This window comes from Chelonoidis abingdonii, chromosome 9 (genome assembly GCF_003597395.2).
Source record: "Chelonoidis abingdonii isolate Lonesome George chromosome 9, CheloAbing_2.0, whole genome shotgun sequence".
Lineage (NCBI taxonomy): Eukaryota > Metazoa > Chordata > Testudines > Testudinidae > Chelonoidis > Chelonoidis abingdonii.
Window position 1 is genome coordinate 63675815 of NC_133777.1, and position 27564 is coordinate 63703378.

General features: G+C 41.5%; 1 protein-coding gene across 1 annotated transcript in view; it reads left to right on the forward strand.

Annotated features, from left to right (window-relative positions):
* The window catches only part of LYSMD2 (LysM domain containing 2), a 29706-nt gene extending 12338 nt beyond the window's left edge, over positions 1–17368 (forward strand). The window contains exon 3 of the mRNA XM_032778638.2: positions 16539–17368. Coding sequence (XP_032634529.1) covers positions 16539–16587 — 49 coding nt within the window. The 3' untranslated portion in view covers positions 16588–17368. The remainder of the gene's footprint in view (positions 1–16538) is intronic.
* The last annotated feature ends 10196 nt before the right edge of the window (positions 17369–27564 follow it).

Here is a 27564-nt window from a genome sequence, read left to right on the forward strand (position 1 = left end):
ATAGAGGCCATATTGTCAGACAAACGTCCAATCATAGCCAGTATCCTGCCCTCTATCGTGTCAATGCAGGTCCCCAAAGGAATGACATACAGGTTATCATCAAGGATCCATCCCTGTTACCTAATACCACTTCGGCAAACAGAGCTAGGGACACCTAAATGTTAAATTTAGTATCTTATGTGTGCCAATTATATTCTTAATGCTGAATATACAAGCATGTTCCGAAGCTGTATGTAATAGCAATTAGAAAAGTTAGTAGCGGGCTAGCATAAGAAATATTTTAGAGGGATTTGACAATACAATTCTAGTGTTGAGCTGCGGGACAAACCCCTTCATAATAGGACCCCAGTGAGTCTAGTTCATTTTCACTGCACTCTATACACACAGCTCCCTCCTAAGGATGGCATATATAGGTCTGTTTCTCACAAGAAACTGTGATGGCCTATTAAGAGTCTTTCTGATTAGCACATTTTTATGTGTCATAGGTAACTTTCTGAATGCTCTCTCCTTTAGCTCATCACTTTAATCTCTGTTCATCTCTTGATATGCATCTGCCAATTTGACTGTGTAGGCTCACTGTTTACTTTATTTCCAAGCAGATTCTCTCAGCAGGAAGGGGATAGCTTCCCTTTTCTCACTGCATTCTTTGGAACAAAAATCAAAAAGGAAAACTCTTTCCTACCAGAAAATAAATAAAGCATATGAAACATTTTGCAAGATTTCCTCACAGAGAGCATTGTAAAGAAACCAAAAACAAGAGAAGGGAAATCCTTTCTGAAGAATGAAATGGTAACAAAAAAAAAACTTAAACCATAGAAACTCAATTAGCTCAATAAACATTTAAAAATGTTGTTTTCCATAGAAACCTGATTCTCCACACCCTTCCCCTTTAAAACAGTTATTGAAAACAGTAAACATTCAGAGCAATTCGAATTTGAGAAGGATTGAACCCATACATAATGAAGTCCACACTTCATTCATCTCGTCTTCACCCGAAGTCAGAGATTGGACTCCAGTTGAGTTTAGTCTGTTTTGTGTGACTAGAGAAACTTGGGCCCTTGAAAATTTTTTCCAAATTTTTTTGGTGCAGATTTCCACCCTCTCCACATTAGGGGAGTAGAATCTGGATCCTTTGTCCATTTCATGCGATTAAATGTATTCACTTCACCGTCATTTACTTGCTCATCTATTAGCGATGAGGACACTGTACAGACATTTGCTGATGAACTCTCATGATAAAGCCTGCTTAAACAGGTGACATTAACATGTAAGTACTTGTGTTGATCTTAGCAGTAAGCTGCTGACAGAGACCACAGTCCAGCAAGGATTTTGCTTATTTTAACATCCTGCACACAAATAAATGTTATGTAGGAGGGAATTCATTTCAGACCTGAGCAAACTTACACACGATAAAAATAATTGTGTTCAGCCAGTACTGGTAAAGAGAGACATTTTGACTGTTCCTGTCTCTTCCTTAAATGTGTTGGTCATAGCTGTGAACACAACTTTATTGCTCATTTGCTCCCCAGTCATCAAAAAAAGGCAAACTACATTCACTTGTATAGCATCATTAACAAAAATTACAAGAGTACAGTTTTTTGGGTCATGATTGCTGCATAACACAAAAGCACAGCTTATTATCTTGAGTCCAGCTGAACCTCCATTTAAAATAGAGATGTCAGTTATAGTTCACAGGAAAAGCAACTTAGAGACAGAGAGTAAGATAAATATTGTAAATTTAATAGATAATGTTACTAGCTACATGGGTTTATTTCCCACAATTTTCCATAGCTTTAATGGCAGTCAAGTGCTACACCCTGACGTGTGCCAATGTGGTGGGATGGGCACTGATTATATCTTTCTAGTCTATGTAAGTCTTACAGCTTTCAAAACAAGGAGCCACCAACGAAGTGCACTACAGTGGTATCAATGTATAATCAGATATCTCGTGACTTAGAAGCAATGAGCATTACAATTCTCAATAAGTGTGCTGTATAATTAATATGTGTAAACTTTACTATATATAGTGGATTTCACCTGTATGATCACCTAGACCTTCATCAGTACTGTAAAAAATAAAACTTAAATGTACAAGTTGCCTTAAGCATATAACGGCACTTTATCCAAAGAGCTCCAAGCACTTAATACAGACTGTGGACACAGAATCTATCTGTAACACATTGTATAAACAGGTAACTCCGTTGTTTATGATTAACTCTGATTTATAGCAGTGTTTAGTGGGCCCTCCATCAGTCTGATATAACCGAAGAGTTGTGTATGACATATAAATACACTTCAAGCTGCATCTCTTGCTTTACTATGTTACTACTTAACCCTTGTCATAAACAGATAGCTAGTTTAATGTTCTTTTACCGTCAAGTAACAACGGAACCAAACACCTGACCAGAGACCAATCAGGAAACCGATTTTTCAAAGTGAGAGGAACTCTGGTTTTGTCTTTTTCTGTCTGTTTTTCTCCGGCTATGATGGGAAGATGCTTTTTTTTTTTTTTTTTGTTCTCTCCTAATCTCCAGCTTCTTTCTACCCTTCAGTTCCCAATTGTGAGTACAACAGAAAAAAGCAATAGGTTATATTTATTTTGTATTTACATGGGAAGTTCTGAATGTTTCAAATTGGATATCTTTTTTGACAGGACTGTTTATGCATATTCTTATAAGCAATACAGCCCTGATTTCATCTTGATACAGACTTTACTTCTTATTGTCTTTTTCTTCTTTTTTTTTATATATAAAGCTTTCTTTTTAAAACTTTGGAATTTTCTTTTCCTATAACGGCAAGGATAGGGAATCTCCTTCCTTATGTGCCAGGAGTACGTCTCTCTCAGGAAAGACTGGAGCGGGGATGAAGAAGAGGGGAAGTAAATCATCCTCTCTGTTTTGTGTTTCAAGGATGAAGAGAAATCTCCTATATCCCCAGGCCGCGAAAATCTTGGAGAATAAAGAGCAGGAATGGAAGTGGGTATGTCCCTTTATTGAGCTCAGGGCACCGAGTCTTCGGCCCCCAGGGAAAGGTTTGGAGACCAGAGAGTTATCAGGTACTTCAGAATCCTTATGGTGGCAGCCGAGATAAGATCCAAGCTGTAATTAAGCTTGGAGGTTTCATGCTGCTTCTCAGTTTATTGAGACGCTAAGTTCAATCTAGTAGAAGGCTACGACAGGGGAATTCAGACTGTGAAGTTCCTATATCTGCTTCCTTTTAAGGAGACAGAAAAAAAATAGTAAAATTTTCTTCCCCGGGATCTTCCCACTCGATCTTGTTTAGCTGTGTTGCATTAATTTGAAGCTAAACAAGGTCTTACTATGTTTAAATTTTGACCCATTATTTTGCTGTAAGAGCTATCCTTCCCTCATATATCAAATTGATCTAATGTCAGGTTTGTGCAAATCATGAAACAGTTCCTTGTCTATAATTTACTCTCAGACTGCGGTTTTGATTTTGAATTAACCTTGAGCCTGTTCTCCCAGTAAAAATACTGACTAGACAGATTTACAGCTAAAATATATTCTCACATCTTCTCTGACTGCCAGCTGAGAGAGAGTGTGTGTGTGTTTCTGGAGGGTGGGAAGCTATAACCTCATGCCCTCTGTGCCCTGTCTGCCAAATTATATAGATAGAGGCCAATCAGTACCGCAGGTAGTAGATTGCAATGAGTTGCTCAGCTAGATGCTTATGCGGGTACAGGTTTTGCTTCTTCCTGCTCCCAACATTGATAGCCTTTAAGAGCGATCCCTCTTTAATTGCTGGCATGGATTTGTGTTTACTTCATTTGTTTCACAGCACCTACCACCAGGCTTCCCAGTTGTATAACACTATGCTTAGAAACTCTACAATAATAACGCTAACACAGCTTCTTGAAATATACACATTCACGCCATGATCTAGAAGCAGGTGAGACCCAGCATATCACTGAAAGATGGAACTTCTGCAGCCGCACGTGTCCCTCATGTTGCTTCCTCCAGACAATTGGGATGAGTGAGTATAGAGTTTAGCTCACCTATTCCTGTTCCTAGCACAGGTTATGATGATGAGAGTTATTGTGCTCCTCGCTTTTTTTTTACTGCTACTTTCAATTCAATTTCTTTGAAGCAATTACTTATAATCTATTAATATTTACTATACCAACATACATAGTAAGGTAACTACAGCTGTAGAAAGTGGTGAGATCATATTTGTGTTTCTTCATGATAGGACATGTGGTATCGCTTTATGACAGCATTTTCCTTTGTATCAAAGAAAACAGAGTGTCAATTTAATATCTTCCTAACTGACTGTGATGTAATTTCCCCACTACAGAGAGAGAGAGCAAAGTCCCATATGCAAACTTCTTCTCTATCACCAGTAGATGACTGACACATGGATGACTTGCAAAGCATGGAATGAAGATACAGTTCTTTAAAAATAAATAATGAGTTCAAAAGCAATTCCTTTCAGAACTGATTACCGGGTTACTTTTTGTGCACGTCAATGATGTAATTTTTCACCTATTAATGTGCACTGAAATTATTACCTCTTCTGCCTTCTGCAGCGTTATTTCTTTAAATTATATCAATAAGAGATGTAACCTTCCAAATAGCAATTGCCCTTCATATTTCTTCTTGTAAAATTGTAGCAGGTAGCAACATATATCCTTGAGGTCACCTTTATGCAGATTGCATTGATCTTTAGTATACAGTCTGTAAATACTTAAGATAAAAGTGTGAATTATTTCGATTAAATATTATGGAGAAATTACACTTATCACTGGCCATATGACCTTAAAAAAGAGACTTAAATTTTAGTAATCTACATCCCTTTGATTCTGCATCCCCAATGCAGGCAAATTGCCACAGAATATGCCGCAGCAATGTTGTGTGTGTAAGTGTGGCATATTAAAATAACATCTGTGTGGTCCTAATTATACACATCGGGGAAATAAAACTGTTGCAAGCTTTTGGAAAAAAGTTATAGTAAGCAGGTATTTTTCTTTGTGTTATAGTGACATTTGAAATGTCATAAGTGGTATTCTTGTGTGCAACATATATTATCAGTGTAATTTTATAGAACAATAAACACCCCAATAAATGCTATTCTTTCATTAGTACTCGGTCTAGGTTTTCACCGTAACCAATATAGTTAGGACTTTCCATCAATTTTAAAAATGAATTACAGAACCAAAAAATTGTGGGTTCTTATTGCTTCAATATGAGCTAAAATTCCAGCTTCTGAATTCGCAAGAGGATTCTTTGCCCCAGCTCTTTAATTTACACTGAAATATCAAAAATTGCATTTTACTTCTCATTTACATTTAGGATATCTGTTTGACTATCTTTAGAAGGACTGAAAACTATGATAAAAGGCCCTAAACCTTTTTTCATATAAAATTGCTCATTCCTTTTAATTAGTCTATTTCAGGGGGGCGACAATTAGCCCACTTTCTTAATGAGGAATTCTAAAATAGCTTGATTTCTCCAAGCACCATTCAAGAGGCCCAAATGATTAGGAAATCTGCACTAAAAGCTAGAAACTGATATAGCTACATCTACTTCACAGGACAAATCTGACTATTTGTACAGAGCCTAGGAAACATACTTTGTGCAAGATATGCAAAAGGTTGCAGAGGGTGGGTGAGTAGCGAGTTAATCCTCAAATACACATACACGAACCACCCACATACCGATGGCTCCTATTTTAGTATGAGCCACTGAATAAGCCTCTCCATTTCCTCCTCAAGACTCCTTTTCTGTGCTGCCCGGAAAGATTTATAGCACTGATTTACAGTTAACGGATTGTGGGTCCTTGATCTCTGCTGTCCAATGCAGAACTCCATGTGCTCCCTGGGATGGGATGAAGCAAGATATCATACTCCGATACATTAAACTCCTAGTATCACATAGAGTGATATGGATATATACTTAGAAAAGAAAACTGCCAGGGATCTGAATGACATTGATAACAAAATCACCACTGTTCCTGGACTTTGTCTTAAAGGCATACTATGCTTTAATACTGCCTAATTATGAAATTTCCCCGCAAACCAAACAACCCATCTATTAACCTGTGAAAAGGAATAGAGACCATGCGGGTAAAGACTGAACCACTAGATCATTTAATGCTGTTAACTCTCCATTGCTACAATCAGAGAGCAACGTAGTGCTTCATGCTCATTGGAGATGCTTCCTTTGGTTCTCACACAGTCTCTGTCAAAAAACTCATAACTCCTAAAAAAACATTGTGCTATTTTAACGCCTTTCCGTAGGCAGACTTTAACAATGTCATTGTGTTGCGTGCACAAAGTGAGGCCTAGATACAAACAATATATATGTGTTGTTCATGTTGATCTAAAACTTGAATTCATATCCAAGCTGAAAAGCAAAAACACCTAACATGCTACCCACTTGCATATGTAGATGTCAGTTAGTGCTACGTCACACTGCACGATTATTAAATTAGCTTATAAACCGATATAACAAAAACAATAATAAAATCAGTTTGGCGTGCCACAGATCTCCAAATCGATTGTTCTGCGTCCATGTCCAAAGTCTACCACGATTCCAGAGCGTGCCTGGGTAGCGTTCCTCAGCATCCCATAGTTCCCACTTCCGTGTTGAAGGTCTACAAGTGCTGATGGTGCAGAAAACCACTGCGATTTTATTGGTGCTTGTGATTACTAGCCATCACCCCTCACCTTTAGTAAAAGACAAGACACCCTTTGGCGCTCTTTTTCCGGCGATGCATTGAGCAACGCCTCTTAGCCACAGCAATCTCCTTTTTTTTGTTTCACGTTTGGGGGGGTAACTGAAAAACTAGTAGAGCTGTTTCCCGAACCACGCCAAGCATACTGTGTTTGTAACCTCACACACATTGAGGAAGACTCAGACCAAACTTATCGCAAATAATTTTTCAGAATGGACTCTGTGACTGTGGGATAGTCCTGGATCCTCTCCAGTACCTCGCCCCTACCCCCCTACTATTGAGCAGTCCATTTGATTCTACATTGCATGCCCGTTACGCTTTCACACAGCGCCTTGTATCCCTTTGAGTGTTTTCTTCTTCAACGCATTTGCATTTCGGGTTCTTTCAACGTGAGTTCTGATACACGAATCTGTCTCCCCTATACAGCGATCAGATCCAGTATCTGCGTAGGCTGATGCTGATGCTCTTTTCGATTCTCGGAGACTGCATTGTTACCTGTGCTGATGAGCTCGCGTGGTCAGCTGTGCTGATCAGAGCTCCACGCTGGCAACAGGAATTATTCAAAAGTTGCGCGGGCTTTTCCTTTTACCTGCCCTGCCATCGAGTTCGATTGCTGTCCAGAGCGTCAGTGTGCACTTGGGATCCCCCGGAGGCCAATAACGTCGATTTCCGTCCACACTAATTCCGAAGTAGCAATATCGGATTTTAGCGCTACTCTCCGTTGGGAGGAGTACAGAAATAGATTTAAGAGCCTCGCTTTATATCAGATAAGTAGAGGTGTTGTAAGTGTAGGTTACAGCGTAAATCGCGTATATCAGCCATTAAACCGATTGAAAAGTACGCCCAGTGTAACTTGCCTAGAAGATATAAGGGCTGGTATATCTCTACAAGCATGTCTGAACTTCTGTGTGGTCCATCGTCTTCTTTCCCTCTCGCTCCATCCTTCTTAAAACAAGAAAGTTTCTTTGGCAGAAATGAATTGACATTGAGCAAAGATTCATGGAGCTAGAGAACTGCACTGCTCAACCAGGTAAAAGAAATTAGGTGTTTTATTTTAAATGAACAAGCACAAAGTGCGAACAGCATCAGAATTGTGGCTCCAGAAAGGTGATGATCCCATTTGTTTTCCCCACGGTAAAAGGATTTTGAATATGCCAATTAGACTCCCAGGATAGTGTTAAAATACTTAATCACGAAGCTCTTACCTACCGATTTTGAGCTGCAGCAACTGTTGAAGATGTTTATTAGGTTCATGGCTTGCAGGAGGGTTTTTTCTTTTGACTAATTATTTTAAAATACTATAGAATGTTAAACTAGATAGGCTTATTACGTTTATTGTCAACTCAAAGCTCTTAATAGTCCACATTTCAATACTGTAAAAACCTGCTTAAAAATGAATACGTCGAAATATTGATGTACTTCCCACTTAACGGGCTGCATGCTTGAAGAAACGACGTTATTGGCCTCCGGGAAGTATCCCACAGTGCACCACTGACCGCTCTGGACAGCATCAGAACTCTAGGCACTGGCCAGGTAAACAGGAAAAGCCCGCGACTTTTGAATTCAATTTCCTGTTTGGCCAGCGTGGAGCTCTGATCAGCACAGCTGACCACGCAGAGCTCATCAGCACAGGTAACAATGCAGTCTCCTGAGAATCGAAAAAGAACACCAGCCTGGACCGCACAAGAGGTACTGGATCTGATCGCTATATGGGGAGAGGATTCAGTGCTAACAGAACTCCGTTCGAAAAGACGAAATGAAAAAATATTTGAAAGAATTTCAAAGTCTATGAAGGAAAAGGCCACAGCAGGGACTCAGTGCAGTGCAAAGTAAAAGTTAAGGAGCTCAGACAGGCATACCAGAAAACCAGAGAAGCAAACGGAAGGTCTGGGTCAGGGCCGAAAACATACCGCTTCTATGCTGAGCTGCATGCACTTTAGGGGGCTGCGCAACCAGTACCCCACCCCTGGCCGTGGATTCAGAGGTCGGGGTTGTAATATCAACCATGTTTGAGGATTCTTCCGGAGGAGGAGGAGGAGGAGGAAGAGCTTGCTGAGAGCACACAGCACTCCGTTAGCCCCAACAGCCAGGGGCTTTTTTGTGACTCCAGAATTACCGTCCCAGCCCTCCCAAGCCACAAGCCCAGACAGTGAAGCCATGGAAGCGACCTCTGGTGAGTGTACCTTTGTAAATATCTATGAATCGCTCTTGGAGGTACTCAAAAGCTTTGCAGAACATGTCTTGGCAAGGCAGCCCTATTTGGTCCCCCACTGTATGACACTTTTCCACGCCATGCATGTAGCAAGTAATTCGGAATCATAGCTTCACAAAGCACAGCGCGTATGGCCCAGCTGACCGCTGGCATTCCAGAAACATAAGTTCTGCATCTGCGTGGTATTCTCAGGAGAGTTATATCATTCATTGTAAACCTGGTTGAAATTCAGGACTTGAATTAGGGGGCAGACATGGCGATTTTCCTACTGGGCAGCCGCTTAATCCTTCCTTGCTCGTAGCAAACGGGGGAGGGGAGGAAATATAGCGCTGAGTTTCTCAGCGTTTGGCGAGCAGGAATCTTCCAGGTACCAGCCCGATCATTACCAGTGATCTTACATGATAGCAGCCATGCGGTGGGGGAGGAGGGAAAGAGGGGGGTTGGGGTTGCTAGTTCCTCTTAACAAGAACAAGGCATCATAGATCACTGTGTATATAACGCTGGAGAAGTCAACGGAAAGCCTTACATGGGCGCCATGGAAGCTTAATTTGGATGCTGGACTTGCGTCTGTGAGATCTGCAACACCACACCAAGGCACTCAATATTAAACGATGCAAAATGCGACCTTTTAGTGAAATCACATGTGCTATGTAAGGTGGATAGTGTTATTCACTGTGAAAGAGTACAAAGCATTGTTCTGTAAAATGTATCTTTTTACATATTTCTCTCCCTCTTTCCCTCCCCCATGCAGCTGCACAGTTGTCCGGCCTCCCTACGCCATCCCAAAGGCTAGCTCAGATAAGGTGGAGGAGGAAGAGAAATGAGATGAAATGTTCTCAGAATCATGGAAGTAACACGCAATGACAGAGCTCATCAGAATGAGTGGAAGATGTGCTAGCAACGTACAGGAAAGATGCCAGTGAACGGGAGGATAGGAGAGACGCTCGAATGAGAGGTGTAGGCAGGAAGATCAGCGGTGGCGGGATGCTACGCTCTGGCATGCTCAACATCGATATCCTCCAACGCATGGTGGATCTTCAGGAAGAGCGCGGGCTTACAGAGTGCCGCTGCAGCCCATGTTCAACACCCTCACTCCACTCCCTCACCCAGACGTGTAAGAACGCGTGGGAAGGCTTTCTGCACCCGCCCACTCACCCCCCTAGACAGTCCAAGCAAAGGCTGTCATTACGTTTGAAATGAGCTTTATGGCCTTTTCCTTCTCCCTTCCCTCTCCCAAAGCACAGCAGCAGGATACCTTGATATTCTCTGCTTCTTTTATAATTACTTTTTAATAAAGAATACATCCAAAGGGAGGGTGGGTTGCTTACAGGGAATGACTTTTAAGAAAATACATGATTTTAACAATACTGACTTTATTTCCTTCAGCAAGCTGTAAGTAAAGGGAAGGTGGGTTGCTTACAGGGAGTGAGTCAATCAAGGGGGAGGGTTCATCAAGGGAAACAAACAAAGCAGTTCACACCGTACCCTGGCCGTGCTGAAACTCGTTTTCAGACTTCTCTGATGTGCACCGCCTCCTGGTGTGCTCTTCTAATCGCCCTGGTCTTTGGCTGCTTGTACTCAGCAGCCAGGTGATTTGCCTCAGCCTCCCACCCCGCCATAAATGTCTCCCCCTTACTCTCACAGAGATTGTGGAGCACACAGCAAGCAGCAATAACAAATGGGACATTGTTTGGCTGAGTCTGAGTGAGTAAATAATGTCTCCAGCGCCCTTTTAAATGGCAAATGCACATTCTACCACCATCCTGCACTTGCTCAGCCTGTAGTGAACAGCTCCTGACCACTGTCCAGGCTGCCTGTGTTATGGCTTCATGAGCCATGGCATCAAGGGATAGGCTGGTCACCAGGATAACGACAGGCATTTCAACATCCCCAACGGTTATTTTCTGGTCTGGGAAGTAATTCCCTTGCTGCAGCTGTTTAAACAGAGTAGTGCTTCTGAAACGCGAGCGTCATGACCCTTTCCTGGCCACACGTGACTCCAGAAATCGACGCTAGCCTTGGACCATGGACGCACACCATCGAATTAACGTGCCTAGTGTGGACGCGCACACTCGACTTTATAATATCAGTTTTAAGAAACCGATTTTAGCTAATTCGATATTATCCCGTAGTGTAGACGTGGCCTTAGCTAAGAGGCGGCTCTAATGGCATCACCCCATATCTCCATACACAGTCCCCTTCCATAAGGGGGTTGGCCTGTCTCAAACACGCACGCCATACATGGTCTCTGGGGGTTCATCATTCCTTCTTCTCTCGCATACCTTTCTCCTCCTCTTAGTGCCCCCCCACGGCTAATCAGCCACACTTTTCATGTTCACCCCTTGGAACTTCATTCATTAGTAGCTTCTTGGAGTGAAGCCAGAAATCAAGCCTTGCAGAAGTTGCTCCTTCTAGCCCTCTGTTGGCTTCAGTAGAGAGATACAGGCAACTGCCTGCCCAGGTGAACTGCTCCTTAAATTGTACATGTGAAAAACCACAGTGCGAAGAGGAGGGCATGTCAGCTGCTGAAAAGGAGCAACTATCTACTTCTCCAGCTCTCAGGAAACAGAAGGTGGAGGTGGAGCATCTCCTTTCTAACTAATCAATGAGAGGCATCTCTCTTCTCTCCCCGAAGAGAGACTTGGGGTATGTCCAGACTACCTGCTGTATTGGCGGGTAGCAATCAACTTATCAGAGATTGATATCACGTCTCATCTAGATGCGATATATTGATCCCCAAACACGCTCCCTGTTGACTCTGGAACTCCACCAGAGTGAGTGGCGGTAGCGGAGTCAACAGGGGAGCCATGGCTGTCGATCTTGCGCTGTGAGGATGGGAGGTAAGTTAGAATAAGATATGTTGACTTCAGTTACGGTATTCTATGCCGTATCTTACATCAACCCCCCACCCCCACCCCCAGTGTAGACCAGGCCTTGGACAGCAGGAGACCTTGCAGTCATTTAGGCTGCAAGATCAGTGTTTCCTTGTGCAAGGGCCCATGTCAGAGTTCAGGCCTCTCAAAAACTACAAATGCTGCAGGATGGTACTTGAAGCCTTAGTGCTCAGCACCTCACAAGACCAAACCTGCTGTCTCAGATGACCTAAATTAAAATTCTACCATACGAACATAAGAACGGCCATATTGGGTCAGACCAAACGTCCATCAAGCCCAGTATCCTGCCCTCTGATCGTGGTCAATGGCAGGTGCCCCAAAGGGAATGAACATACAGGTTATCATCAAGTGATCCATGCCCTGTTACCTAATCCCAGCTTCTGGCAAACAGAGGCTAGGGACACCTAAATTTTATAATTTAGTATCTTATTGTGCAATTAAATATTCTTAATGCTGTAAATATACAAGCATTGTTCCTGAGCTGTATGTAATAGCAATTAGAAAAGTTAGTAGCTGGGCTAGCAGTAAGAATATTTTTAGGAGGGGATTTGACAATACAATTCTAGTGTTGAGCTGCTGGACAAACCCCTTGTCATATAAGACCCCAGTGAGTCTAGTTCATTTTTCACTGCACTCTACACACAGCTCCCTTGTCCTAAGGATGCATATATAGGTCTGTTGTCTCACATAGAAGGCTGTGGATGCTCTGAGTTAAGAGTCTTGTCTGATTAGCACATTTTTATGTGTCATAGGGTAGACTTTCTGAATGCTCTCTCCTTTAGCTCATCACTGTTAAGTCTCTTGTTCATCTCTTGATATGCATCTGCATATTTGACTGGGGTAGGCTGCACTGTTGTACTGTATTTCCCCAAGCCAGATTCTCTCATGCAGAGAAGGGGGGAAAAATAGCTTCCCTTTTCTCACTTGCATTCTTTGGATACAAAAATCAAAAAGAGAAATAACTCTTTCCTACCAGAAAATAAATAAAGCATATGAAACATTTTGCAAATTTCCTCACAGAAGAGCAGTTGTAAAGAAACCAAACAGAGAAGGGAAATTCCTTTCTGAATGAATGAAAAGGTAACAAAAAAAAACTGAACCATAATAAAAACTCAATATAGCTCAATAAACCATTTAAAAATGTTTGGTTTTCCATTAGAAACCTGATATCTCCACAGCCCTTCCCCTTTAAACAGTTATTGAAACAGTAAACCATTGCAGAGCAATTCTGAATTTGAGAAGGAGTTGAACCATACGATATGAAGTCCACACTTCCAATTCATCTCGTCTTCCACCCCAGAAGTCAGAGATTGGACCCCAGGTTTAGTTTGGTCTGTTTTGTGTGGATAGGAGAACTGGCCCTGAAATCCAAATTTGGGTTCAGATTTCCACCCCTCTCCACATTTAGGGGAGTAGAGATCTGGATCCTTGTCCATTTCATGGATTAATGGTATTCATCTGTCACCGTCATTTAACTTGCGTCATCTTTAGCATGGTTGAGGACACTGTGCAGGACATTGCTGATGAATCTCATGATAAGCCTGCTAAAAAGGTGACATTAACATGTAAGTACGTGTTGTTGACTTAGCAGTTAAGCTGGGCTGACAGAGACCACAGGTCTCCAGCAAGGATTTTGCTTATTTTAACATCCCTTGCACACAATAAAATGTTAGTGTAGGAGGGAATTCATTTCAGGACCTGAGCAAACTACACACATAAAAAGTAATTGTGTTCAGAGTGACTGGTTTAAAGAGAGACATTTTACTGTTCCTGTCTGCTTCCTTATGTGTTTTTTGGGTCATAGCTTGGGAAACACAACTTTATTGCTGCATTTGCTCCCCAGTCAGTCAAAAAAGGCAAACTACATTCACTTTTGTATATGCATCATTAACAAAATTACAAGAGTACAGATTTTTTTGGGTCATGATGCTGCATGAAGCACAAAAGCACAGCTTGATTATCTGATTCCAGCTTGAACCTCCATTTAGAAACTAGAGATTGTCAGTTATAGTCACAGGAAAAAGCTAACTTAGGAGACAGAGTAAGAATAAATATGTAAATTTAATAGATAATGTTACTGAGCTACATGTGGGGTTTTATTCTCCCCACAATTTCCATAGACTTTAATGGGAGTCAAGTGCTACAGCCCTGACAGTGTGCCCAATGTGGTGGGAGGGGGCACTGATTTGATATCTTTCTAGTCTCATTTGTAAGTCTTACAGCATTTCAAACAAGGGAGCACTCACTGAAGTGCACACAGGTGGGTTTCAATGTATAATCAGATATCTCGTGGACTTAGAAGCAATTGAGGCATTACAATTCTTCAAATAAGTGTGCTGTATAATGTTGTAATATGTGTAACTTTTACTTATGATATAGGTGGGATTTCACCTGTATTGAGTCACCTAGACCTTCATCAGTACTGTAAAAATAAAAACTAAATGTACAAGTGTTGCCTTAAGCATATACGGCACTTTATCCAAAAGAGCTCCAAAGCACTTTACAGACTGTGGACCAGAATCTGATCTGTTACATTGGTATAAATCAGAGTAACTCCGTTTGGTTTTATTGATTACTCTGGATTTATAGCAGTGTTAGTTGGGCCCTCCCATCAGTCTGTATATAACCGAGAGAGTTGTGTATGTACATATAAATACACTTGCCAAGTCTGCATCTCTTGCTTTTACTATTGTTAGCTACTGAACCCTTGTCATAAACAGATAGCTAAGGGTTAATGTTTCTTTTACCTGTAAAGGGTTAACAACGGGAACCAAACACCTGACCAGAGGACCAATCAGGAAACCGGATTTTTCAAAGTGAGGGAGGGAACTTCTGGGTGTGTTTGTCTTGTTGTCTGGTTTTGTTTCTCTCGGCTATGAGGAAGAGCTTTTTTTTTTTTTTTTTTTTTTCTCTCTATCTCCAAGCTTCTTTCTACCCTTGTCCCAAGTTGTGAGTACAACAGGAAAAGCAATAGGTTTATATTGTATTTTGTATTTACATGTGGGAGTTGCTGGAATGTTTCAAATTGGATATCTTTTGAATCAGACTGTTTATTCATATTTCTTATAAGCAATAGCCCTATTGTCATCTTGATACAGAGTTTATATTCTTATGTCTTTTTCTTTCTTTTTTTTTATATAAGCTTTCTTTTAAACTTGTTGGATTTTCTTTCTAGTTAAGGCAAGGGGATAGGAATCTCTGTGCCAGGAGTACTGTCTCTCTCAGGGAAAGACTGGGAGGGGGAGAAGAAGGAGGGGGAAGGTAAATCATCCTCTCTGTTTTGTGTTCAAGGGATTGAAGCAGGGAATCTCCTAGTATCCCCAGGGCGGGAAAATCTGGGGAAGTAAAGAGCAGGAAGGGAAGTGGGTTATTTCCTTTATGGGAGCTCAGGGCACCTGAAGTCTTGGGGGTCCCCCAGGGAAAGGTTTGGGGAGACCAGAGAGTTTATCAGGTACTCAGAATCCTGATTGGTGGCAGCGAGATAAGATCCAAGCTGGTAATTAAGCTTGGAGGTTTCATGCTAGCTTCTCAGTTTATGAACGCTAAGGTTCAAATCTGAGTAGGAAGCTACGACAGGGGAAATTAAGACTGTGAAGTGTCCTATAGTCTGTTCCTTTTAAGGAGCACAGAAAAAAATAGTAAGAAATTTTCTTCCCCGGGATCTCCCACTCGTATCTTGTTTAGCTGCTGTTGCATTTTTAATTTGAAAGCTAACAAGGTCTACTATGTTTAAAATTTTGACCCATTTTATTTTGCTGGTAATGAGCTATCCTTCCCCTCATAATCAAATTGATTCTAGATGTCAGGGTTTGTGCAAATCATTGAAACAGTTGCCTTTGTCTATAATTTACTCTTCAGACTGGGTTTTGATTTTTGAATGTAACCTTTGAGCCTGTTCTCCCCAGTAAAAAGAATACTTGGACTAGACAGATTACAGGGCTTAAAATATATCTCACATCTTCTCTGACTGCCAGCTGAAGAGAGAGTGTGTGTGTGTTTTGGAGGGTGGGGAAGCTAAACCTCATCCCTCTGTCCCTGGTCTGCAAATAATATAGAGGTAGAGGGCCAACTCAGTACCTGGCCAGAGTAGAATGGAGGTTTTTGCTCAGCTAATCATTCTGGGTTACAGGTTTGCTTCTTCCTGCTCCCAACATTGGATAGCCTTAGAGGGTATCCCTGTAAATTGCTGGGGGCATGGATTGTGTTTACTTCATGTTTTCACAGCACCTACCACCAGGATCCCAGTTGTATTACACTAGTGCTTAGAAACTCCTACAATAATAACGTACAACAGCTTCTTTCTGAGAATATTCACATTCACGCCAGTGATCTAGGAAGGCAGGGGAGAGCAACATCACTGAAAATGGGACACGTTCTGCACCCACGTGTCCCTCATGTTGCTTCCTGCAGAATTGGGGATGTAGTGAGTATAGAGTTTAGCTCACTATTCCTGTTTCCTAGCACAGGTTATGATGATGAAGAGTATTGTGCTGCTACTGCTTTTTTTTACTGCTACTTTCAATTTCATATTCTTGTTGAAGCCATTACTTAGTATCTATAATATTACTATACAATATACATAGTAATGTAACTACAGCTGTAGAAAGTGGTGAGATCAATGTGTTTCTTCATGGATAGACATGGGTATCTGCTTTATGACAGCAGTTTCCTGATAAAGAGACATATGTCAATTATACATCTTCCTAAACTGACTGTGATGTTAATTTTCCCCACTACAGAGAGGAGGATGAGGAAAGTCCCTATGCAACTTCTTCCTATCACCAGTAGATGACTGACACATGATGACCTGCAAACATGGAATGAAGATACAGTTCTTAAAGAACTAAATAATTGATTCAAAAGCAAGCCTTTCAGACTGATTACCGTGGTGTACTTTTTGCAAGTCATGAATGGGTAATTTCACTGATTAATTGCACTGAAATTATTTGACCTCTTCTGCCTTCTGCAGGTTAATTTCCTTAAATTATATCAATAAGAGGTGTAAGCCTTCCAAAACTAGCAATTGCCTTCATATTTCTTCTGTGTAAATTGTAGCATGGTAGCAACAATATATCCTTGAGGTCACCTTTATGCAGGATGCATTGATCTTTAGTATACAGTCTGTAAATACTTAAGATAAAAAGTGTGAGATTATTTGATTAAATATTTATGGAGAAAGTTACACTTATCACTGGCAAACTTAATATAAAATGACTGAAATTTTATGATATTTACATCTTGATTCTGCAGTCCCAATGCAGGCAAATTTGCCACAGAAGTATTGCCTGCAGCAAGGTGTGTGTGTGTGTAAGTGTGCATATATAAATAACATCTGTGTGTTCCTGTAAAGGATTAATTTTAGCCCTCAATTTTGATTGGGTAAAGAAAGTCTTTAGGGGAAAATAAACTGTTTGCAAACTTTTTGGGGAAAAAAGTTATAGTAAGAGGTATTTTTCTTTGTGTTATAGTGACATTTGAAATGTTCATAAGTGTATTCTTGTGTGCAAATATATTTTCAGTGTAATTTTATTAAACAAAAACCCCCATAATAAATGGCTATTCTTCATTATGTACTCTGTCTGGTTTTCACTAATCCAATATAGTTAGGACTTTTCCATCAATTTTTAAATGGGAATTTCAGAACAAAAAGTGTGTGGTCTTTATTGCTTCAATATGAGTAATAATCCAGCTTCCTGAAGTTGCAAAGATTCTTTGCCCCAGCTTTCTTTAATTTTACACTGAAATATCAAAATTGGCAGGTTCTTGCTTCTCATTTACTTGGAGGACTTTTGCAATCTTTAGAGGACTGGAAATATGATAGGGAAGGCCTAAACCTTTTCATATAAATTGCTTCCATTTTAATTAGTCTATTTCAGGGGGGAAATTAGCCACTTTCTTAATGAGGACTAAGTAGTTGATGTTCTCACTAACCCATCAAGAGGGCCAATGATTAGGAAATCTGCACTAAAAGCTAGAAACTGAAGTAGCTACATCTACTTCACAGGGACAAATCTGACATTTGTACAGAGCCTGAGGAAACATACTTTGTGCAGAGATATGCAAAAGGTTGCAGGAGGTGGGGTGAGGTGAGGGAGTAATCCTCAAATACACATACACGGAGCACCAGCATAGCCATGGCTGATATGTAGTATGAGGGTAGCTCTCCATTTCTTCCTCAAACTCCTTTTCTGTGCTGCCCTATAGCACTGATTTACAGTAAGCGGGAGTTGTGGGGTCCTTGATCTCTGCTGTCCAATGCAGAACTGCCATGTGCTCCCTGGGGATGGGGATGAAGCAAGATTTCATACTCAGATAGCATTAAATCTCTAGGTATCCAGAGTGATATGGTATATAGTACTAGAAAAGAAAACTGCCCAGGGACTGGGAAGTGACAGTGATAAACAAAATCTCACCACTGTCCTGACTTTGTCTTTAAAGCATACATGCTTTTAAACTGCCTGAAATATGGAAATCACAATCTATTAACCTGTGAAAAGGGAATAGAGACCATGGGTAAAGACTGAACACTAGAGTCATTTAATGGCTGTGTAACTTTCATTGCTACAATCAGAGAGCAACGTAGTGCTCATGCTGCTATTGGAGATGTCCTTTGGTTCTCGACACAGTTCTGTCAAAAAACTCTTTAACTCCTAAAAACATTTGTGCTATTTTAGTACTGGGCCTCTCCGTAGGCAAGACTGTTAACAATGTCATTGTGTTGCGTGCACAAGTGAGGCCTAGGATACAAACAAATATGTTTTCACTTGTGACTAAACGTTGGAATTCATATCTCCAAAGCTGAAAAGCAAAAACACCTAACATGCTCTACCCACTTGCATTGTGAGAGTCAGTGTTAGGGTACGTCTACACTGCACGATTATTTCGAATTAGCTTAAACCGATATTACAAAACAGATCTAATAAAATCGGTTTAGCGCGTCCACAGTGGGATCCCGAAATCGATTGTTTGCGTCCATGGTCCAAAGCTACCATCGATTTCAGGAGCGGTGCACTGTGGGTAGCTGTTCCTCAGCTATCCCATAGTTCCCACTTCCGTGTTGAGAGCACAGTGCCTGATGGGGCAGAAAACACTGCCCCGGGTGGTGCTGGGTACAGCCTCACCCCTCCCTTTGTGAAGGCAGCAGACAACCCTTTGGCGCCTTTTTCGCGGAGTGCATTGAGCAAACGCCATAGCACAGCAATCTTTCCCTTTTTTTTTTCACGTGGTGGTGGGGGGAAATAAACTGAGGAGCTGTTCCCTGAACCACGCCAGACACTGTGTTTGAACCTACAGACATTGGGAGCTCAGCCAAGAATGCAAATAATTTTCAGAGACTGCTGTGGACTGTGGGATAGCTGGAGTCCTCAGTACCCCCTCCCTCCCTTCATGAGCGTCCATTTGAGTCTCTGGCTTCCCGTTACGCTTGTCACACAGCGCTGTGTATCCTGGAGTTTTTTATTCAAACGCTTTGGCATTTCGTGTTCTGTAACGGAGCTGGATACAACAGATTTGTCTCCCCATACAGCGATCAGACCTAGTATCTCCCGTACGGTCTATGCTGGAGCTCTTTTTCGATTTCAAACTGCATCGCCAGCCGTGCTGATCAGAGCTCCACGCTGGGCAAGCAGGAAATGTAATTCAAAAGTTCGCGGGGCTTTTCCTGTTTACCTGCCCGCTGCATCCGAGTTCAGATTGCTGTCCAGAGCGGTCAGTGCTGCACTCTGGGATGCCGCCCGGAGGCCAATAACGTCGATTTCCGTCCACACGAACCCTAATCCGAGTTATCACTATCGAATTTAGCGCTACTCCTCTCGTTTGGGAGGAGTTCCGAAATCGATTTAAGGAGCCGTTTAACTCGATATTAATGACGACGTCGTGTGAACGGATACAGCGTTAAATCGGTATATCGGCCATTAAACCGATTTAAAGTCGCAGTGTAGACTTGGCCTTAGAATTAAAGGGCTGTATATCTCTACAGCATTGTGTCTGAACTTCTGTGTGTGGCCCATCGTCTTCTTTCTAGAAAAGAAGTTTCTTTGCAGAAATGGATGTGCTTGATGCAAAGATTCATGGGAGCTAGAAAGCTGTCACTGCTCAACCTGGGGTTAAAAGGAAATTAGGCTGTTATTTTAAATGAACAGCAAAAGTGGAAACAGCATCAGAATTGTTGTGCTCCAGGAAAGGTGATGATCCCATTGTTTTCCCCAGTAAAAGGATTTTGAATTGCCAGATGTATGACTCCCTAGGGATAGTGTTAAAATTGATCCAAGCTCTTAGCCTAGATTTGGAGCTGCAGGCAACTGTTGAGAGTTTTATTAGGTTTCATGGCTTGAGAGGGTTTTTCTTTTGACTAATTATTTTAAAAATACTATAGAATGTAATACTAGATAGGCTTATTTAACGTTGTATTGTCAACTCAAGCTCTTCATTGATCCACAATTCAATACTGTAAAAAACCTGCTTTAAAAATGAATAGAAATGTATTGATGTAGATTCCCATTAGTATGGGCTGCATGCTTGAAACTTTGGCATGGAGAGAGCCAGCCAGCCAGCCCTGAATGAATTGATATTAGCTGCAATCTCAGTTCTGAATTTTTATTTTTTTTTTACAGTGACTTCTGTAAATCTTATTTATGTTCTTGCTACAGTCATTTTTCTGCCTGTTTAGAATTTCTGTTGCATTTAATCTTCACAAGAGACAAATAATTGGTGTTTAGGTTGTTACTTTCAAGCACAGTAAATAACCCAATTTTTATATTGGTCATCTAAATTTGTATGTGAAGGGATAAGCAGTGAATCACTTCTAAGGACAGGGAGGTCATGAAGCAAGTCTCAGACAGGACTGTACAAAATCCAATATTGCCAACCCAAAATGTTCAAAAATAGTTTAAAAATAATAAATTTGGGGTTATTTGCCTTCTGGTTTCAGTCTTTAGAGTACACTGAAGTCATTTTCATGACTTTCTCTGCAACCATGAAAAGAATTTACTCACATTCCTATTACCCCATGGGTAACTGTGAAACTATGAAAACTAACATAGGAGGGGAAGGAGAGAAATTTTATCTACACTATGCCATCATGGAACAACAAGAGCACAAACAGAATCTCATGAAGCCTCAGAGAAGTTATCAATCCTAAATTTATGTCACTTGGAAAGTGTTGGCTCTTAAACTGAATTAGATTTAGTTACTACACCAAACCCAGCAAAAGAATGGAAGTCTGAAATTTGTAACCAGAAAAAAAAATCCCGTTGCAGTGAGCTGTGTTTCCATTCACTCTCAAGAAGGTAGTAAAATACATCCAGTATCTCAGACATTTGTTCTGACACTTATCAAAAGGTGCATTTCAAAGTCTCAAGTTAGAGACCTGTGTAGCTGCCTTTCAAGGCTTTCTGTGGGCGACATCCACCTTGATTGCATTGGCCTCGTTAACACTCAAAAGTAATTTTCCCTTTCTTGATATTCACCCCTTCTTATCAACTGTTGAGAATAGTACACTTCTACCTTAATTGAATTGGCCTCATTGGCACTGACCGCCCCCAATTGGTAAGGCAACTCCCATCTTTTCATGTGCTGTAATATTTATACTGCTTACTGTCTTTTTCACTCCATGCATCTGATGAAGTGGGTTTTAGCCCATGAAAGCTTATACCCAAATAAATGTGTTAGTCTCTAAGGTGCCACAAGGACTCCTCGTTGTTGGAGCTGCTCAGTGTTTGGGGCGAGGAGACTGTGCAGGGACCCAGAGTGTCCCATGATCACCCCCCCCCCCCATTTCCCGCACGACCCATTGTCAACATGGGAAGAGCTGCACTGTGGGATAGCTGCCCTAGAGCGCCGCTCTCATGCTGATGGAAGTGCTACTGGTGGAAACACTGACACCTAAGGAATTAAGTGAGTACACAAACCAGAGCTTTATTTTCACCCATGCAAGTGTAGACATAGCCTTATTCGGGGAAATATACAGGGAGAGAGACCCCAGGTTGGTGAGCAAGAGAGGCTCAGTGAAATCCCAGTACATCAGGTGGTATCCCAGAAGTGGGGGGGTCCAATCCATCACATTCACAGCTAACAGTTAGCTGAGTACTGAGAGGAACTCTTGGTCCCACCGAAGGTAATGGGAATTTTGCACTCATGCATTGTGAAGGGAGGCCAGACTATGATTTCGGTTACGCCTGGCTAAATCCCAAGTAGTTACACTTAAATCATTGGAGTTACTACAGCTATTCCAGCTGTACAACTGAGATGAGAATCTGTTACTAGAACCTTAATTTCAACCTGTCTTTCCCAAGAGCTCAGTTGGCTTAATCTTTCACTGTCCCCCACCCCAGGTAGGTATTTACATCTGTGAGCGTGAGGGTGGTGGGGGGAACTCACTACCAGAGCAAAATTGTAGTACTTTAGTCTCACTTTTCACCAGTGGGAGTAGCTAAACAAAAGTGCAAAGTAATAGAGTGTCATGCCTCCTGTATTAACCAGGTATCCTGTAAACTGAAGATGTTATTTGGGGCCTTGACTGCATCGCCAGTGGTAGCAACGGTGGAAGCTGTAGTGCAGATAGGGTTCAGGCCTGAGTATGCTACAACTGGTGGTGAAATGTGGCTGCAAAGTTTGCTGGTGAGGACACAGCTATGGCTACTCCCTTTGGGGCTGATCCTACAGTCCTTGTTCGTCAGAACTCCCATTTACTCTGAAACAAGTTTTGTATGGACTCTAGAAGCTGGCCTGTATGCTTAGCTGCATTGGGCATATATGTGCCAAGACTGCTCTGCCATACTGACACTTAAACACTCAGTCATAAACAGAGCTTTTCCTGGTAATAGCGTTGAAGTCTAAAGCTATTCAAAAGATGGCTGCCTGTAGTAGGCTCTTACCTCTTCAGTGTCAGGTTTCAGTTTCTCCCTTGGAGCTGTGCCTCAATTTCCAGCCTGTTGCAGGGTCATTTGGGGGTATTCTGGGTGCTTTTGGAACTCCAGCCAAAGCCAGAAGTCCATTCCTTCAGGGGTAGCTAACGAGTCCAGAACAAAACAGTTCCTTCAGCCCTCCGCAGGCTAAGCAGTTTGTTGGTGTAGAAGTAATAGTCTCTTGGCCCTGCTAATGGGACTTCCATAGTCACTGAACACCCTGGCCTAGGCCTATGAAACAAGCCCCCATGCCAACAGAAGGCCTTAAGACCACACCATTGCTGTGTTGCCCCCCCTCCCATTTTCTCAGGCTGCCTCTTGACAGATTCTTTTCAACAGCCCCTCCTGAATAACTTCCCCTGCTCTTTCAGTGCACAGCCAAACTCCAGATCTGTTCTCTCCTTGTTTTTCTTTGACATTTGAAGGAAAACTGCTCCTTATATTCTCTGGCACTCCTCCCAGCATGCCTTGCAGCAGCCTACAAATCCCAGGGTCCCTCATGGGACTAGCCATCCCAGAATTCCCTTGTTCCACAATGAACCTGGAGTAGGGTATGCATGACCAATAGATAGCCTGACAGGGTCAGAATGCACTCTGTTACACTGCCCAAGGTTTGACCTGAACTTTGGGTTGGGGACCAGATCCTGAACTGGTGTAAATCTGTGGCACTCCTGGGGTTATGCCAAATGAATTAACCCCAGTTGAGGAGCTGTGTCTGTGTATGTTACACATTTAGCCTGTTAATGTCTTAGATTTATTTAAATAGCAAACATTCACTTTGGCCTGACCTTTTCGAACATAGATTGAAAAAAAAATAAAGCATTTGCCCTGTTCAGATGATGTCTGTTGCTGGTTTTTCAGGTTGCTGTATTGTATATTTCATACTTTAAAATGTGAATATACGTCTGTGACCAAGTGTGTGCAGAGTTCATTTTAAAACTGCCTCACTGTGAGTTTCTCAATATACTGTTTGTACACATCCTTTTATTACAGTGAAACAGAGGCTTCTGCCACACAGAGTGAAGGTTCCCATAAAATGAATTAAATTGGTGCTCTCCCATTAGAAACACTGTCAAGGCTTTTCCTGTGCTTTTGAAATAAAAGCCTCCCGTGGAATTGTTCAGTGGTTACCACATACTACTGTTGAGTTTCGTCATTTTGAATGCTCTGTGACTTGCACAGAAGGCAGCTGCTCCAGCACACACCCTGATAGCTAAATGGTAATAAAACTATACTTTAAATATGTTGAACCCCAGGAAACAGAAAATAAATGAAAGGACTTGGTGCTTACGAGCAATGTCTCTTTATTGCTACTGCAGGGGGAAGTTTCTGCATTTGGTGAGGGAAAGGTTAAGATCCTGAAATGTTGCGTGTGTTAGGACTTTGGCTGTCCTTGCATCAGTCAATATGAGTGACAGTTTCAAGGGGACTGTTCTCTTTGTATAGTCCTTGTTGCTTCTGACTATGCCTCTATTGTTACTGCACATGCAATTAACTTTATTTGCTTGGGAAGATACTATTGTGTCCTTGTATTTGTATCAATTATATATGAAGGGAGAAAAAAAATTGACATGTGAGAGTCCCAATGACATGAACCAAAGTGAGTGGCAGGGGGATAGACAATACGAAGAACTTGTTTGGACTGGAGATGGATCAAGAAAGCTGCAGGCTGGTTTTGCAAAACCTCATCAGTTCTAAAACACCAGCCTGAACAGTGGTTCAGGATGTGAATGACCAAAGTTCTGGTGGAGGTGAAGAGCAGCGTGTATAAACACTTCTGGTTTTGTTGTACTTTTCTGATGAGCAAACCAGGCATTTGTGATTTCAGCTTTGCAAACCCTTTTTCAATTAGGGTTTGTAAAATCAAAATCTCAGGGGGATTTGAACTAGGTTCCATTTGACTCAGATCACCAAAGAGAGGGTGTGTCAGATAAAAGATTTGGGGTTTGGGCCCATTGCTAGTGTGGGCAGAAGTGTGGCGGTAGGGCTCACGCTATGAAGTCTGCCCATTGACTTTAGAGGGTGATAGCCCATAATTCCAGCCAACATTATTCTTCAATCACTGGGGCCTACGGAATTCACACTGATACCCACGAGAAAGCTCCTATTGCTTGAGTGAGGCAGGATTGGGCCCTTCAAGAGCCAGTCAGAGGGAACGATGTATTTAGTCCATTTCAAAAGAAAAAACAAACCACCCTCAACTGCTGAAGCTTGTAGCAAAGTGTTTAATAAAGTACAGTATCAGAAACAATATTCTAATAGAAAAGCTCATAGTGTGAATACTGTATATTTTGTACTTCTTACAATTGTCAGTGATAATTTAGATAGTGAAGGATTTTTTGATGCATCCAGCAGAGATACAGACAGAACAACATAGACAAAAATTTCTTTTGTGGTATTACAACTAGAGATGTGCAAGGATGGAAAATATTTCCCGTAGTGGTAGTACAGAAAAAGTTGGCAGAACATGGTCTACTGATTTCCACCAAGTGCCCTGTAGCAAGTAATGTGCTGCAAGTGTTGCATTCATAAAAGGCTATTAACCTGCAGTACCACTTATAGCTCAGATCACTCTGACCTTCATTTAGCACAAGCCACAGCTGTTCTGCAGCATAGGATGATGCATCAGGCTGGCCCTGACTTATCATATTATGAAAGATGACGTGACTGCCTGAACTTGACTTGATGTGCCACCAATCAAACCAGCAGCTGAAACATTCACATAACAAGCTGGACCAGCTGTCTGGGGGAGAAATGAATCCAGCAGAAACAATGTTTTAAAAATACATATCTACTCACCAAAGTAGTGCTTATCAAAATGCTTATTTACTCAGCTTTTCATGTTGACTTCAATGGGACTACATGGGCGAGTGAGTACTCAGCAAGAGTCCAGGCCACTGAATGAGATTCTGACTGTCATTTAGAGCTGGTCAGACAATGGGATATATGTTTTTGGAACAATTTCCTCAAAAATTTCATCCCTTTTTGGTCAAAATTAATAATTTTGCAAAAGTTCAAAAAGTTTCATTAAAATTGTGAATTATAATTTTGGACCAGGTCTGTTGTGATTGCCTGTAGACTAGTCACATGTTATTGGCTGCCCGCGCCTTTCTTATGATGTCACACCTCTGCGCAAGCTTCTGACAATACACAGCTAGGATCTCATCCTTGAAAAATCATTCAAAAATATTCTGGGACCCATGATGTTGACAGAAGAAGAAAGGTAAACCAAGGGAGGGAGGGGAAAGTGGGGGGGTGGAGGAAGCAAAAGAGTCTGGATTAGTAAAATAAAAAGATTACAGTCCTGATGTGCTATTGCCTCCCAAAGTACCAAGAGTTACAGCTACTTTTAACCCGCTTTCTCTTGTAACCCCCAAATTGGAAACGAGTCAATATTTCCAATTTGGTTTTCAAACAAGGAAGTGGATGGTGGGCCACGAACTGCTAGCAAAAGGTAACTCATCTTTTGAGGGGCATGAGGAGGAAAAAGGAGTCTAAATAGTCTAGGGAACCTTAAAATGGGGAGCGGGCGAATAAAAGGAAAAAGGAAAAGAGAGAAGAAGGGCTAGGAATACCCTCCCACGTTCATTTGAAATAGCAGGGGAAGCTTTTCCCCATAATTTTCTCTTATGCTGCCACTAGGTACTGTTTTTCATTGCAGAAGTGTACACGGCTCACATTACTCAATATTCTTTTTGATTTTTTTTTTAAATTATAATTAGTGAGCAAAACTATAAAGCAATAACCCACCCCAGGGTGCATCTAAGCAGGGTATGGTGCGATTCTTGGATGCTTGAAGGCACTGATCAATCTGTGCACCAACAGCCTTCTAATGCACATATTATTATGGCTCATTGCTATAACATTTGATTGAAATTTGCTACTAGTAACATTTGTAGGTGTTTGCACTATGCTGGCAATTGGCCAGAGTTCATTCTGGCCGCCAGGCAAAATGTAGTTCAGATCTTTTTCCTTCTAATTCTCAAGAGTGCTGAGAAAATAAGAAAGTAGGTAATCTCCCTATGTGACGCTAACACAGACCTTGGGGTGATCAAGGGCATATTGTACAGCCACAGCTCTCTACACAGCCAGACAAGGATTTACCTATAGTCTCCATGGCAGTCAAGTGAACATCCTGGATTTTAAAAATAATGTCATATGGGAGTTAATCTCAACCATCCAGAAGGAGGCCAATGAGTGGAGGAGACAGAATTTTCTCAGCAGCTAGACTAGAGAACTCACTTAATCCCACAAAAGCTAAGCCTGAGAACTGCCAGAACTAAATTCAAAACTCATTGCTTTGCCTTCGCTTTTACATACAACAGAAGAGAGAGAGAGAGTTTCCCCATAGTGCTAAAGGAAATAATATCACCCAGTACAGTTCAGAGGTCAATAAATGGACCAATGGCCTGATTTTCAGAAATGCTGCACTCCTGCCACTCCCATTAAAGTCCATCTCATCATTAAAGCCACGTGTTCCTAAGCACATCTCTAATTGCAAGATCTCCTCAAAATGATTTAATTATCTTTAAGTTTTTTACTTAGCAATTCAAAGCTATACACACTATTATCAGGCTACTCATATCAAGAATGCAGCTATTTATACATGCACAGAGAACTGACAGTTATCAAAGGATGCACTAAAGAATGGCTAAGGGTGTTAATGACAATGTCTCTACCATGGTTGGCAGTGGAGACTTCAGCTCTTTCCTGTACCACCTGTATGAAAGGCAGTTGCAGTGTCAGAGATACTTAGTTAGTTAATGGCACAGGTACTCAAAGAGCTGTAACAGTGAATGTGCAAACACAAACAGTGACAGGAAAAACGATGATTTAAAAATAAGACATTATAGACATAAAA